Here is a 14,185-nt window from a genome sequence, read left to right on the forward strand (position 1 = left end):
GATAAAAAAATTCTTATTTAAAATAAATAGCAGTCGGGCTTCCCTGGTGGCGCAGTGGTTGAGAGTCTGCCTGCCGATGCAGGGGACACGGGTTCGTGCCCCGGTCTGGGAAGATCCCATATGCCGCAGAGCAGCTGGCCCGTGGGCCATGGCCGCTGAGCCTGCGCGTCTGGAGCCTGTGCTCCACAATGGGAGAGGCCACAACAGTGAGAGGCCCGTGTACCACAAAAATAAATAAATAGCAGTACATTTAAAAAAATCTACTCATTTTTAAACAGCTCAATTGGCAGGATAAGGGTAAAATTGAAAAACTGCATGTCCAAGCAGTTTTTTTCGGTTTTGGGGTTTTTTTGAATTTTATTTATTTTTTTATACAGCAGGTTCTTATTAGTTGTCCATTTTATACAGATTAGTGTATATATGTCAATCCCAATCTCCCAATTCATCCAAGCAGTTTTTAAATGATGAGTGGGCTGATATGGTATCATCACAAAGAGGAAGGGGGCAATAATAGCTTTACGTGGGCATGAGAATATAACTTTAAACAATGTGAGATTGGTGAGAAGATTCTTAAACAATATAACAGCAGAAGAAACAAAGGAGCCAAGTGGATCTCTTTAAAAAAAAATACTGATGTCTTCCCTGTTATAAAGATAGTGTATGTCTATGGAAGCAACTTAAATGTCCATCGACAGATGAATGAATAAAGAAGATGTGGTATGTGTGTGAGTGTGTCTGTGTGTTGGTGTGTGTGTGTATGTGTGTGTGTATAAGGGAATATTACTCAGCCATAAAAAAAGAATGAAATAATGCCATTTGCAGCAACATAGATGGGCCTAGAGATTATCATACTAAGTGAAGTAAGTCAGACAGAGAAAGACAAATACCATATATCACTTATATGTAGAATCTAAAATATGACACAAATGAACTTACTTATGAAACAGAAACAGACTCACAGACATAGAAAACAAACTTATGGTTACTAAAGGGGAAAGTGGATGGGGAGAAATAAACTAGGAGTTTGGGACTAGCAGATACAAACTATAATACATAAAACTGATGAACAACAAGGTCCTACAGGGACAGAGAACTATATTCAATACCCTATAATAAGGCATAATGGAAAAGAATGTGAAAAACAATATATATATATGTATTCTTCAGAATACATATATATATATATATATATAAAATAACTGAATCACCTTGCTGTACACCAGAAACTAACACAACACTGTAAATCAACTATACTTCAGGTTTTAAAAAAAGATAATGTATGTTTATTTGGACTAATAAGTGTACAAAAGGAAATAAATATCTCTAATCCCACCATCCACAGATAACCAGTCTTTTTTCTATAAATATAAATTTTTAATAAAATTAGAATCACAATGTACATAAAATTTTATATCCTGCTTTTTGTTATTTGCCATATCATTAGCATTTCCCCCAAGTCATTAAGTATTTAAATGGATAAGTACTATACATCTTATGAGCATATCATAGTAATCATTTCCTATATATGACTTAGATCATTTCCAGTTTTTTATTATTGACTATGTTGTGTAAAACATTTATGTCAAACAAAACATGTAAGAAGTTTCTGCATTTCTTTTACCTTATAAAAGTAAAAGTGAAATTATCGGGTTTCCCTGGTGGCGCAGTGGTTAAGAATCCACCTGCCAATGCAGGGGACACGGGTGCGCGCCCTGGGCCGGGAAGATCCCACTTGCCACAGAGCAAGTAAGCCCATGCGCCATGACTACTGAGCCTGCGCTCTAGAGCCCGCGAGCCACAACTACTGAAGCCTGTGAGCCTAGAGCCTGTGCTCCACAACAAGAGAAGCCACCGCAGTGAGACGCCTGCACACCACAACGAAGAGTAGCCCCCGCTTGCCGCAACTAGAGAAAGCCCGCGTGCAGCAATGAAGACCCAATGCAGCCAAAACTAAATACATAAAATAGTTTTTTTTAAAAAGTGAAATTATCAAATCAAAGGGTGTGAGGGGCTTCCCTGGTGGTGCAGTGGTTAAGAATCCGCCTGCCAATGCAGGGGACACGGGTTCGAGCCCTGGTCCTGGAAGATCCCACATGCCGTGGAGCAGCTAAGCCCGTGCGCCTAGAGCCTGTGCTCCGCAACAAGAGAAGCCACTGCAATGAGAAGCCCGCAAAGCCGGCAAACCAAAACGAAGAGTAGCCCCCACTCGCCGCAACTAGAGAAAGCACATGCGCAGCAACGAAGACCCAATGCAGCCAAAAATAAATAAATAAAAAAATTTAAAAAGGGTGTGAAAATTTATAAGGTTCTAAATATGTGCTCCCAAATTGCCCTCAAGGTCTGTTTCACTACAGCAAAGTGCTCCTTTCTGAGTTAGGCCTTTGGGTTGATTTTTGAGGGAAAATGAAAACCAACCAGGTCAACAAACAGCCATGATGCCCTCAAACCTGAGTATAATCTTCAAGTGGGTGCAGTGATTTAAGGGCTGTTTATCACAGTACAGCCTTTAGGGGTTACATTTGCATGGGTGTGGTATCAGCTGATCTTTCCTGTAACGTAAGCACCAATTACCAGCCCACCATCGCTGCTTATCAGACCTTGACAGTCAGCTAAAATTTAAATTTAGCTGCTAAATGAAGGAAACAGTGTGCTTTGTATAAATCACTACATTGTAATTTTTAAGTTATGGACTTGAGTGAGGAAAAGCGGCAAGTGACAGGCATAGGAAACAAACCTACATCTGTTTGCATTAACATAATAGAAAAAAAAGAGGAAGATAACAAGAAAATGGTTATTAAGTCGACAAGCCTCATATGATCCAATCTGTCAGTCACAGAGATTCAAGAAATGTAATTCCAGCTACTTTCCTATCTCAGAAACCAAGATTTAAAAAGTAAAATCACATGAAATCAGAAAACTGTCTTAGTCTTAAATTTATTCTTTTATGTTTGTGTTTTGTGTTGCTTCAGAAACAGAGTAATGTGGGAACTTAATAGACAACGTTTGATTATACTATAGAAATAGGTTCCTTTTAAAAACAGCTTTATTGAGATATAACAGCTTTCTTTTTTGTTTATATGTTTACAGAATGTCTCTGGAAGGTTACACAAGGTCTGGTAACTTTGCTCGCCTCCGTGGAGGGGATATGAAGTGTCTGAGAGACAAGGATAAGAGAGGGATTTTTATTTTCCAATTCTAAACCATGTGAATGCATTACCTATTCAAAATAACGTAAAATAGCTCCTTTCCTTTCATCTAATGGAAGCAAATTTGTGCCACTTTGCCCTGAGTCCTATTCAAACCTATCAGAGATATTACTACAATATATTAGAAGTTCTCTTGGTAGAAAACAGGCCTGTGATGGTGTTTTGCTTTCCAAATCTCACTGACACTTCAGAAGTGCCCTTTACCTCTAGGTTGAAGAGCATATTAAAGTCAGGAATGCAGACATGTTTGTCCTCCATTTTCCTGCGCATGTTTTTGATGGCATGGATTGATGTCTCATAATAAAGCTGGGGTCTCCTGCGGAGAGGGAAGTCTTTCACCCAGCTGCAGCAAATCTCGTGTAGTTTACTGAAGACAGAACGGGCCAATTTCACTGTCTCAATCTCTGTGAAAGAAAGAGAAACACCCAATGAAGAGCCTTGCAAAACTGCTTTTCACTTGCCTGCTTGGTAAAGACAAAGTAGGTCACCTTAGGGCTTCCCCGGTGGCGCAGTGGTTGAGAGTCCGCCTGCCGATGTAGGGGGACGCGGGTTCGTGCCCCGGTCCGGGAAGATCGCACATGCCGCGGAGCGGCTGGGCCCGTGAGCCATGGCCGCTGGGCCTGCGCGTCCGGAGCCTGTGCTCCGCAACGGGAGAGGCCACAGCAGTGAGAGGCCCGCGTACCGCAAAAAAAAAAAAAAGAAGTAGGTCACCTTAGTCAAGCTCCTCCTTAATAGAAGAAATTCCTCCTTCTCAAGACAAGTGAAATGTTGCTTCTGAAGAGAGAAAATGACAACCTATCCAGTAGAGAATCATCAGCCAGCAGCTGCCACTAAGATATCCTTATGTCATGAGGAGAAAACCTCTGAGCGGGGCTGGATCTATTCCGAGGCTGGACTTCTTCCAGCCGGTGAAGTGCTCTGGCAACACCATCTAGTTCAGAGCACTTTTGTTTGGCTGCCAAGGTTATCATCTGGAAACCCAAGCCCCCTGTGCTTAGAAGAATGACTGAAATATGAACAGTGGTCATCCAACTAATTGGAATATGAAAGCCTTATGAAAATAGATCATTATTTATAAACAACAGGAATAAGCAGAGTTTACTTTGATCACCATTTGTCTTAGTCTCTCTCTTTCTTCCTGACCTTTTCCTTTACCTCACTCCAGTTCCCTTACTCTTCTTTCCTGTAACTGATTATAATTCAGAACTAAATTATATATTTTTGTTACTTGATGTATTTTTAAATTAAAGTGGTAGGCAATAGCTTAAATAGTTTAACCAAGAGGTTAACAAATGAGTCTAAAACTTTGATATTTCTCTAAGGAAAACATGCTTACATTCTGTCTATGTGTATAACCCTAGATAGAAGAAAGGAGATCGCAGTCAGAGGATCCTTCACCCTAGACTATTAAGTCTACTACCTGACCCATCAAGTGGAGTACACTAGCTCACTTCTGAGGCTCCCTTGCATCCCTCGGTGGATGGACAGATGTGTAAGCCTTTCAAGCAACACTGAATAGTACTGAAGAGATTGTATCTCACATCATCTCCACTCAAGCTGTCCTCTACTCAAATTGCAGCTGTTGAAATAACCAAGGGAAGATTAGGTTATCTCAGGCCGGTATTTTAGAGGGTCCCCCTACATCCCAAGTAAAAAAGTTTAGAATTCTCCAAAAAAGAATTTTTTTTTTACTTTACTACATCAGATATAGCTTGACAGCCTGAGAAAATGTGTGCCAGATTGGCACACATGTTGCACATACCTCTTCTGATCTAGAGCACACATCTCAAAGAAGAGAGATTATGTGTTCTAGAATGGCCTGGGAACTTAGATTCCCATTTTTTTATTCTTTACCCTGCTGTTGCCTTAATCTGTAACTTTACCTGTTTTCTTATTCAGAATTCTTCTTTCAGTGACTATATTCAGAAATCTGGTCTCAAGGTTTTTGTTGCTTTTTCTCATTAACATAGTACAGGATGGCAAACCATGTTTGTGACTTCATCCCCTTTGACATTTTTATATAACTGAAAGTCAAGGGTACATTTGAAAGAGAAAAGAAGTTCAAAGAGCAAGTACAACCTGAGGAGGTGTGTATAAGAGGGAAAAACTGAGGCCAGTAGACAACCCAACATTTTGATTGTTTTTAGCAACTCCAATCTTTTTGTTTGTTTGTTTAAAGCACCAGTTACCAGAGACTGTCTCTTTCAGCCAGCAATTACCTATTTGTATCTCCCCAACCCATCTGGTCTCTGCAACAGCATATCCCCCCAAATCCAGACCCTACATTTGGGTGTGCATTTGACTCAATCACAACAGATGACTGCAAAACAATAAGTGAATTCAGAAACTTTGAGGGAGCATGGGGTGGGGAGAAACAAATAACTTATACTAACTACCAGGATAGTTCCCAGATTCCCAGATAATAATATAAAACATTATATCATACTTTGGCTTGATTATTACTGTTTATATTACTCTTAGTATATATACCTCTACTGTCCAGTCGGGTAGCTTACTAGCTACATGTGGCTATTTAACTTTAAATTAACTAAAATTACATAAAATTTAAAATTCAGTTTTTTAGTCACATTAGCTATATTTCAAGTACTCAGTAACTATATATGGCCACTGGCTACCACATTGGACAATGCAGGTAGAGAACATTTCCATCATTGTGCTGTCTACTGGACAGCCCTGGTATAGACAGATTAAATTGGTCAAGGGAAGCAATACCAGCTTTCTCTAATATTTAGTAAACCACTAGATCTGTCTTTGTTCACACCATCTATTATAGCTCTTACCACATTTTTAAACAATGGATAACATTTATTGACTATTTGCTACATTCTATGTCTCTGGAACATTTCACAAACAGGCAATACCATTCTCAATGAGTACTGCCTGTGAGTCTATGTGAGTCTATCTGTGAGTGAGCCTATCTGACTCACACCCATGCTGCACTTTTCCCAAATTAGATTGCAGATAGAGACTGTGTCTTAATTGTCCTGGATTAGTCATAGTACAGTACCTAGCAGATAGCAGGAGCTCATAAGATGTTGATTAAATAAATGAATAAGCAAACTTATATAAATAACCACTAAAATATTAAAATATTTGTATGCTTCTTGGTTGTTAATTCTTCTTCACTGATCTCTCCAACTGTTTCTACAATGATGCCATTCTTTAAAAATTACTATAACTTTATAATGATGCCATTCTTTAAAAATTACTATAACTTTATAACGTGCTTTAATATAAGGAGGACTAATTTTCCTATTATTCTTAACTTTAAAAGATGTCACTTGGGTAGTCTGACATGTTTATTCTTCCAGATGCACTAATTATTTTGTTGCCATTGTGTTTGGGATCATATTGAATTTACAGAGTTATTTGGGAAAAAAATGACTTCTTTTTCATATTAAGTCTTATTCAGGAACAAGTTATATTGTTTCATAAATTTAAATCCTTTTTATGTTGCTCAATAGAGTTTTAACATAGGTCCTTCTTATTTCTTACTGAATTTATTCCTGGTTATTTTATTTATTTGCCGCTCTGAGTCAGAACTTTGTTTTAATGTGCTATTTGCCACCTAGCAAACATTCCTCTTTCTGCCAGGAACATTTCCTTCTCCACTCTCAGTCCATGTGCATCTAGGGGGAAAACATTATTCAGGTCTAGCCAATTAGGAACCACATTCCTCTGGCCATAGTTATTCGTTCGGGAAAGGGAAATAACCCAAGCTGGGCTGATTACAATGAATCCTGTGATTTACGTAAGAGCAACTGAGTAAAGTTACTCTTATTTTCCTGCTTGTTTTGAACCTGGGCAGATGAAGACCTGGTGCTCCTAGCAGCCATTTTACCATCCCACAGAGCCTGAAAATAAAATCAAGATGAAAAAGAGTACAGCTGAGAGTTGGAGAAATGCCAGGTCTTTATGACATCATATGAAGCCTTGAATCTAGCTGTGTAGCCCTTACCTGAAATAATGGTTTGCTGAAGCCAGCAGTCACTTGCAACTAAAAAATTCTTTAGTATATACTTTAAGCATACCTGCTAGATTTTTGGTTTGAGCCAAATTTGGTCCTACAATGTCCAAGATGTATCCATCTAGTTCTACTCTATTAAGTGTATTTTAAAAATTAGGAATGAATATTGAAGTTTATCAAATGCTTCTTTGGGCATCCTTAGAGATTATTCTGTTTTTTTCTTTTGACCTATTAATATACAAATTATGTAATATATGTCCCAATATTTTTGTTTTTTTTCACTGCTGTTTCCCCAGGACAGTGCTAAGCTATAGTGAGCCCTCAATAAAATACTCATTAAAGGAATTGTTGTACTCAATATACAAATATTTCACTTAATATTTTTTACATTGATTACTAAGACTTATCTCTCATTCCTTATTTTAGTTTTGTCTTAGGCAAGTTTTGGTATCAGAGTTATGCTGTGCACATTTTCCTTCTTTCCCTACGCAGCTGGATAATTCATTTTAAAAAGCAATGGAAGTATCTGTCTTTGTTTGAAAATGTTCCCCTGTAGAAGCACCTACTCCTCTTGTCCTTTTGGACAATCTTCTCAATGTCTTTCTTCTTAGGTAAAGTGTTGTTAACGTGTGTATTTCTAGAAAATACCCACGTTTTCAAATTTATTTTCACAAAGTTTTCATAATTTCTTTTAATATCCTCTGTATTAGTGATCATTTTCACCTTCTTGTTTTTAATTTTTACATTGGGATATTTTAAATTGATTTTAGGTTGTCTGGACAGGAGTTATGTCTGCCAACAGAAATGCAAGGTTGTTTAACAAACATTCTGTTAGGGATGACATAAACATGAAAAGAACTTTAAGGTAAGGATTTTTCTTCTTTAAGTCTGTTTTTGGAAGCACCTAAGAGAAAAGTCAAAGGGCATTTCAGTGGGGACTTCGTGCCTTTAAGACAATGACAGCAGGCCTTATTCAGTATGCTCATTTCCCACTCTGATGTATGGCTAAACACAATATGCCCTGTAGAGATTCTCCTCAGTGCAGTTCACACTGAGTGATTTGGGTTAAACAGATTTAAGGACGTGCAAATAGTTTGGAACTATAATAGATCATTCTGAATCACAGCAGTGGCATGGAGACATTACTGGGTAGTCTCTTGGAAAAATATGAAATCTGAATGACCAATGATATCCACCAAAAGAAAAATCCTTAATTTCACTTTTGCTATCTTATGGGGGTTCAGAAAATTCTTCCGAAGTACGCACGTAGGGCAACACTTCCATCTTGCTACGTTAAGTATTCTCCTGCAGGAAGTGGTATAAGAACATCAGTATATAAATAATTGCTGCTTGAAATGGAAAAATTAAATTAAATTAAAAAGGGTGCGAAAAAGAGAAAATTGTCCAAAGTAGCAGTCCACCCCCTCACAGCTGTAAATTACTCATCAGTCGTTAATGTCACTGTACTGAGCTGGAGCTGAGTCAGCCATCACCCTGGCTGCAGTGAAGCAGAATTTAATCTCCCTCATCTTCTCATTATAGGGCTTTTACTTCATGCATCAGTACAAGAGGAAAGACCAATGCTTTGTAGCAGGAATTCCATCCAACTTGACTCTGGAACAGTTTGGTTCCAAGTGAATCAATTAGTCTCAGTAAAAACAAGCAGAGGAATTCCTTCTTTGCCAATTTTCTATCAAAAATTATCTAGAGAGATAAAGGAAGAATAGGAATGTTTATTTTTATATCTGCCTCACATTCTCTGGAATCTAGCTGTCCTGATTCATTAATATATGCTTTGTTCCTTCTGCACCATGTTTAAAGGCAAATGCTTAAAATAGAACAGAGTGAAATATTAAAATTCCCAACAGTTCTGAGTAGCCATTCCCTAATTTTTATAAAAATTGATATTTTTTTAGTCTGTCAAATACGTCATTAATAAACATGCCTTCGTTAATAAATAAAGCCTCATAATTTACCTGGAAAAAAGATGTACAATGATCCAGGCAATTAAATCACATTACATAATTGTCATAAAGAGCTTATTTACTTATTGGTAGATATAAAATTTAATATGATTAATAAGAAGTTCTGTTACAACTGATTTCTTGAATTTGTATATATGATTTTTTTACTTGACTTCTTAAAGACAAGCTGAAATTTGAAAACAGGTTTTGCTCAAACTCTCCTTGCCCTCACTTACTCATCTTTTCTGTTGTGGCTTCACATTTCTCATTTACTCTCTCCATTTATCTAGATATTATTTATGATAACATACTGTTATGATCATCTCTCACTCAAGTTACCTTCATATGATTTCAAAATATGCCTGTATTTTTCCCTCTTTTCCCTACTTTTCTTGATTAGTTTGAAAAAATTTTTTTTGCTTTTTTTTCTCTTGCTACTGCTATAAAATCAACCAGTGGGTAAACATAATTAGATATAGTATTTTGTAGACATTCTCTGTGAATCACGACACAGGAGAAGATTTTAATATTTTAGAACAAATAATGCAGAAAAGTACTTACCCACAGTCCCTTCTGTGCCGTCGGTTTCCTTTGGAATATAATGTGCAGAGAGATCACTCTGCAGGACTTGGTCTGATGTGGCTCTGGCTAAAGCAGCAGCCAGAAAGGAAGGGCAGTTACTGAAAGAGAAAATGAAAGGTTGTTTCTGTCAGAATCAGGGACCGTCACATTGTACATGATTACTAATGACTTAATTGTTAACATTGTCTCAAAACAAAATTATACCTTTAAACAATAGTCACTGCATATTTGTTGAGAGCAGAGTATATGGTAGGCAGTCTGCCTAGGCACTGGGTATACACAGATATGGCCCCTGACCTGGGGAGGCTTACAATCTGGTTAGGGAGACAGATGATGAATAAGTAAACAGATAGGATATAACTGAAAATTGCGATACGTTTTATAAAGGCAACAAATAGTATAGAAAGTATTAGAGGGAAGTACCTGCTTAGAATAGTCAGGAATGCCATACCTCAACGGATGAGAAGGACGCAGTTATGTGGGAGCGGGAAGCTGGGGGAGAATATTCCAGACAGAGAAAACAGCATGTATACAGGCTCTTTCTGAAAGCTTGGTATGTTTGAGGAACCGGAAGAAGCCCAAAGAAGATAAAGTATAGTGGGTAAGGGGGAAAGTAGTGAGGAATAAGGTCAGAGGAACAGGAACAGGCCAGTTATATGGATCTTTCACTCAAAATGCAGGGGGAAGTAATCGAAGATTGTGAGCTAGCCAGTGTCGTAACCAGACATATTAATTAAAATATTACTTTGACTGCTGTGTCACAGAAAATTGGACGGCAGCAGGAATGAAGGAGGGTGACCAATAAGGAGACTGTTGTGATCCAGGTGAGATTAAGAAAAAAGTGATTTTGGAGAAAGAAAATATAGAACTTGCTGATTCCTGTATGTAGAGGTGAGAGACAGAAAAGAATGAGCCTGAGTCCTAGGTTTTGGTCTCAGCAACTCGGTGAATGGTGGCATCATTCACCTAGATGGAGACACCAGGAAAAGACAGATCTGTGGAGGAAAAGGGTAAAGTAGAAAATAAGAATTCATTTTAGCCATGTTAAGTTGGAAAAATCTGTGAGATATCCTTGTGAAGGTGTCAGATGGCTAATTATATATTTTAGTGTGGAGCTCAGAGGTGTTAGGAAATTTGGAAGTCATGAATGTATGGATAGTATTTAAAACTATGGAAATAGAGGGGAATTCCCTGGTGGTCCAGTGGTTAGGACTCCACTGCAGGGGGCAGGGGTTCCATCCCTGGGGGGGGACTAAGATCCCACAAGCTGCAAACCGTGGCCAAAAAAAAAAAAATTTTTTTTTAAACTATGGAAATAGATCACATAGAAAAAACATAAAAAGAGAACTACTATGGACCAGTGACTTCTATGTGCCTCCTATTTTCCCCCTTTTGGAATAGTAAGTACCTTCCCAACATACGCATTGTATGTTGGGTAGTAGTGGGGAAGGGGGTAGATAATATGCCTCTTTAGTCCCCAAGTTTTCAAATCAAATGGAACTATATTCAAGGAGCTGTCATCAAGAAATTATACCCAAGGAATCTCACCTGGACCTGACCTCACTGAGATCCTGAACCTCAAGCCTGAGCCTGATGCCATTAAGGGATGAAACTTTGGGAGACTTTGTGGGAAGGGTGAGCGATTTTTTTGCATGTGGGAAGGATGTGAATTGTGCGGCCAGAACAGACGGTGGCAGATTGTTTTTTCTAAAAAAGGTCACAGCAATATTTCTGGTCCTACATGCTCTTTAAGAACTTTACCGTTCCAAATGAAGAGGCTGAATCTGTTTTCCCTTCTTTGAATGTGAATGAGACTTTGATGAAAAAAAAAAGTGGCAAGAGTGATGCTGTGTGACTTCTGGGATTTGGTCATAAAAGACTCCGTGACTTCCCCTTGGCTTTCTCTTCTCTCTTCCTCTCTCTTCCTCCCTTTTCTCCTTCTCCTTCTCCTCCCCTTCCTCTGCCATTCCCCTCCCCCTGGGACATGGACAGGTTCATGTGGGTGTCAGCTGAGGCTCCCAGTCAATGGCTATTATCAACTGCTTGACATGTAATGGCAAAGGCCTTCAGATGATACCAGTCCTAGCCTGAGGCCCCAGACATCCTGGAACAGAGATAAGCTGACCCTGCTTTGCCCAGTCTTAATTCCTGGCCCAAAGAAACTATGAGCGTCATAAATGATTGTTTTATGCCACTAAGTTCTGTGCTAATTTGTTACACAGCCATAATAACTGAAAACCCAACACTGAGAAGCTTGGTGGAAGATAAGGAACCTATAAATACTGAAAAGACACAGCAAGATAAGTAAAAGGTGAACCAAGAGAGTAGAATATTTGAAGAACAGAATGGTCAACTGTGTCAATACTACTGAGAAGTCAAACAAGATAAGGGAAAAATTAGATATTGAATTTAATAACATGTAAATAAATCATCACTGACTGGGTGCCAAGACAATTCAATGGGGGAAAAAAATAGTACTTTCTGCAAATGGTGCTGGGACAACTGGATATCCACACACAAAATAATCAAGTTAGTGTCTTTCCTTACACCATATACAAAAATTTACTCAAAATGGATCACAGACCTAATTATAAGAGCTAAAACTGTAAAAATCTTAAAAGAAAACACAGCAGTAAAACCTCATGACCTTGGATTAGGCAATGGCTTTCCTAAGTATGACACCAAAAATACAAGTAGCAAAAGTAAAAAAGAGTTAAACTGAACTACATCAAAATTTAAAACTTTTATGCCGGACTTCCCTGGTGGCGCAGTGGTTGGGAATCTGCCTGCCAATGCTGGGGACACAAGTTCAAGTCCTGGTTGGGGAAGATCCCACATGCCGCGGAGCAGCTAAGCCTGTGCGCCACAACTACTGAGCCTGCGCTCTAGAGACTGTGAGCCCCAACTACTGAAGCCCGCGCGCTCTAGGGCCCGTGCGCCACAACAAGAGAAGCCACCGCAATGAGAAGCCTACGCACCGCAACGAAGAGCAGGCCCCACTTGTCGCAACCAGAGAAAGTCCGCGTGCAGCAACAAAGACCCAATGCAGCCAAAAAATAAAATAAATAACACTATAGAAATATTAAAAAAAAAAAAAAGAATTGTAGTGGTAGTGGTAGTACTTGGGCATATAACCTAAAAGGATGGAGTGTTGTAGTCTGAGAACAGGATACTGGTGTGTATGAATTTGGAGCTGGTGCAATTTTTGTGATAACAAGGTTTAGGTGGGACCAAGAAAGTGAGTGGTTTAGAAAGATAAAATTAAAATGTTTGCGTTCCAAGTCCCCAAGGCAAAATAAAAAACTTAGAAAATTCTGTTTATCTTATCATTCATCAGTATTCTTCAAATTGTAGATTATGATCCATTAGTGGGTAAATCAATTTATGAATTGTGAGCAGCATGTTTTTTTAAAAAAGGAAATAGAATAAGGTGCATGAGGTAAAGCTAAGTATTCTAGATATATATTAAGTAAGTATATACTGAATCCTGATTATGATGAAAAAAATTTTGAAAGTTACTACCCTTTAACAATTATGAAATAAATTGATGGCATCCCTTGAAATCCAAATGCTTTATAAACAATATTACCATTTCTCCTTTCATGCTAAGTTAACCGAATTTTTCTTGATGAGTCAAAATCTTCCTTCATAGACCCAAACTCTTTGTCAGCATTGCTTGTCTTTACCTTTCATCACGCTTTATTTTGATTAACTGGACACATCCAGATATTTTGCCCAAGTGGACTTTTAGTATATAGTTATAACATTTACTTGGTTCCTTTGCTGTTTTAAAATTTATGTTTAAAAAAATCTGAAAACCTTTATTGCAACCTTGTTCCCAAGAGTTCCCCCCAGAAAGGATATCTTTTGTATAATTATTAAACTATCTGGATCTCGGTTCACCAAAGGTAAGAATGTGAAAACTTTAGAGAATAAGGCAAGAACCATTAGTCTCATTAATGTGTCATCTGCAATACATTTTTAGTCACAGTTAATGTAATTTTTTACTTTTTGTCAGACAGAATGAAAATATTTTCAGTGAAGTAGGGAGGAGGATTAGCTGACGAATAGCTAGAGATAAAACATCAAGCTAGACACCTCACCCACATCAGTTATTCCTACATGTCAAAAAGCTACAACACTTAGCATGAATAAGTTCTTATGGTTTTGACTCTGATTGAAAGTGATTATTTCTGAAAAATCAGAATTGCAAATATATTTTAAAACATTCACATCAGAGAATATTTGATCAACTCAAATAAAAGCTTATCATTAAAGCTTGTCATTTCTAAGAGAACTACCGAGAGAAACTAACATGATAATAACATAGCAAACTGCTTTCTTTCATCATTTCTCATACAATACTTGAAAGATCCCTATACAGCAGGTTTTAGAGTTTTAAAGTTTGGCAAATGTATTACATAGCAAATATCAGAGGATGGCCA

General features: G+C 38.0%; 2 protein-coding genes across 2 annotated transcripts in view; one reads left to right on the top strand and one right to left on the bottom strand.

Annotated features, from left to right (window-relative positions):
* The window catches only part of TRIM37 (tripartite motif containing 37), a gene marked incomplete at both ends in the record, with an annotated part of 147,861 nt that extends 139,076 nt beyond the window's left edge, over positions 1-8,785 (top strand). The window contains one exon of the mRNA XM_079726308.1: positions 8,737-8,785. Coding sequence (XP_079582434.1) covers positions 8,737-8,785 — 49 coding nt within the window. The remainder of the gene's footprint in view (positions 1-8,736) is intronic.
* The window catches only part of PPM1E (protein phosphatase, Mg2+/Mn2+ dependent 1E), a gene marked incomplete at both ends in the record, with an annotated part of 150,143 nt that overhangs the window by 12,092 nt on the left and 123,866 nt on the right, over positions 1-14,185 (bottom strand). The window contains 2 exons of the mRNA XM_079726313.1: positions 3,411-3,610; positions 9,720-9,838. Coding sequence (XP_079582439.1) covers positions 3,411-3,610; positions 9,720-9,838 — 319 coding nt within the window. The remainder of the gene's footprint in view (positions 1-3,410; positions 3,611-9,719; positions 9,839-14,185) is intronic.

Source organism: Hyperoodon ampullatus, assembly GCF_949752795.1.
Source record: "Hyperoodon ampullatus genome assembly, chromosome: 19".
Lineage (NCBI taxonomy): Eukaryota > Metazoa > Chordata > Mammalia > Artiodactyla > Ziphiidae > Hyperoodon > Hyperoodon ampullatus.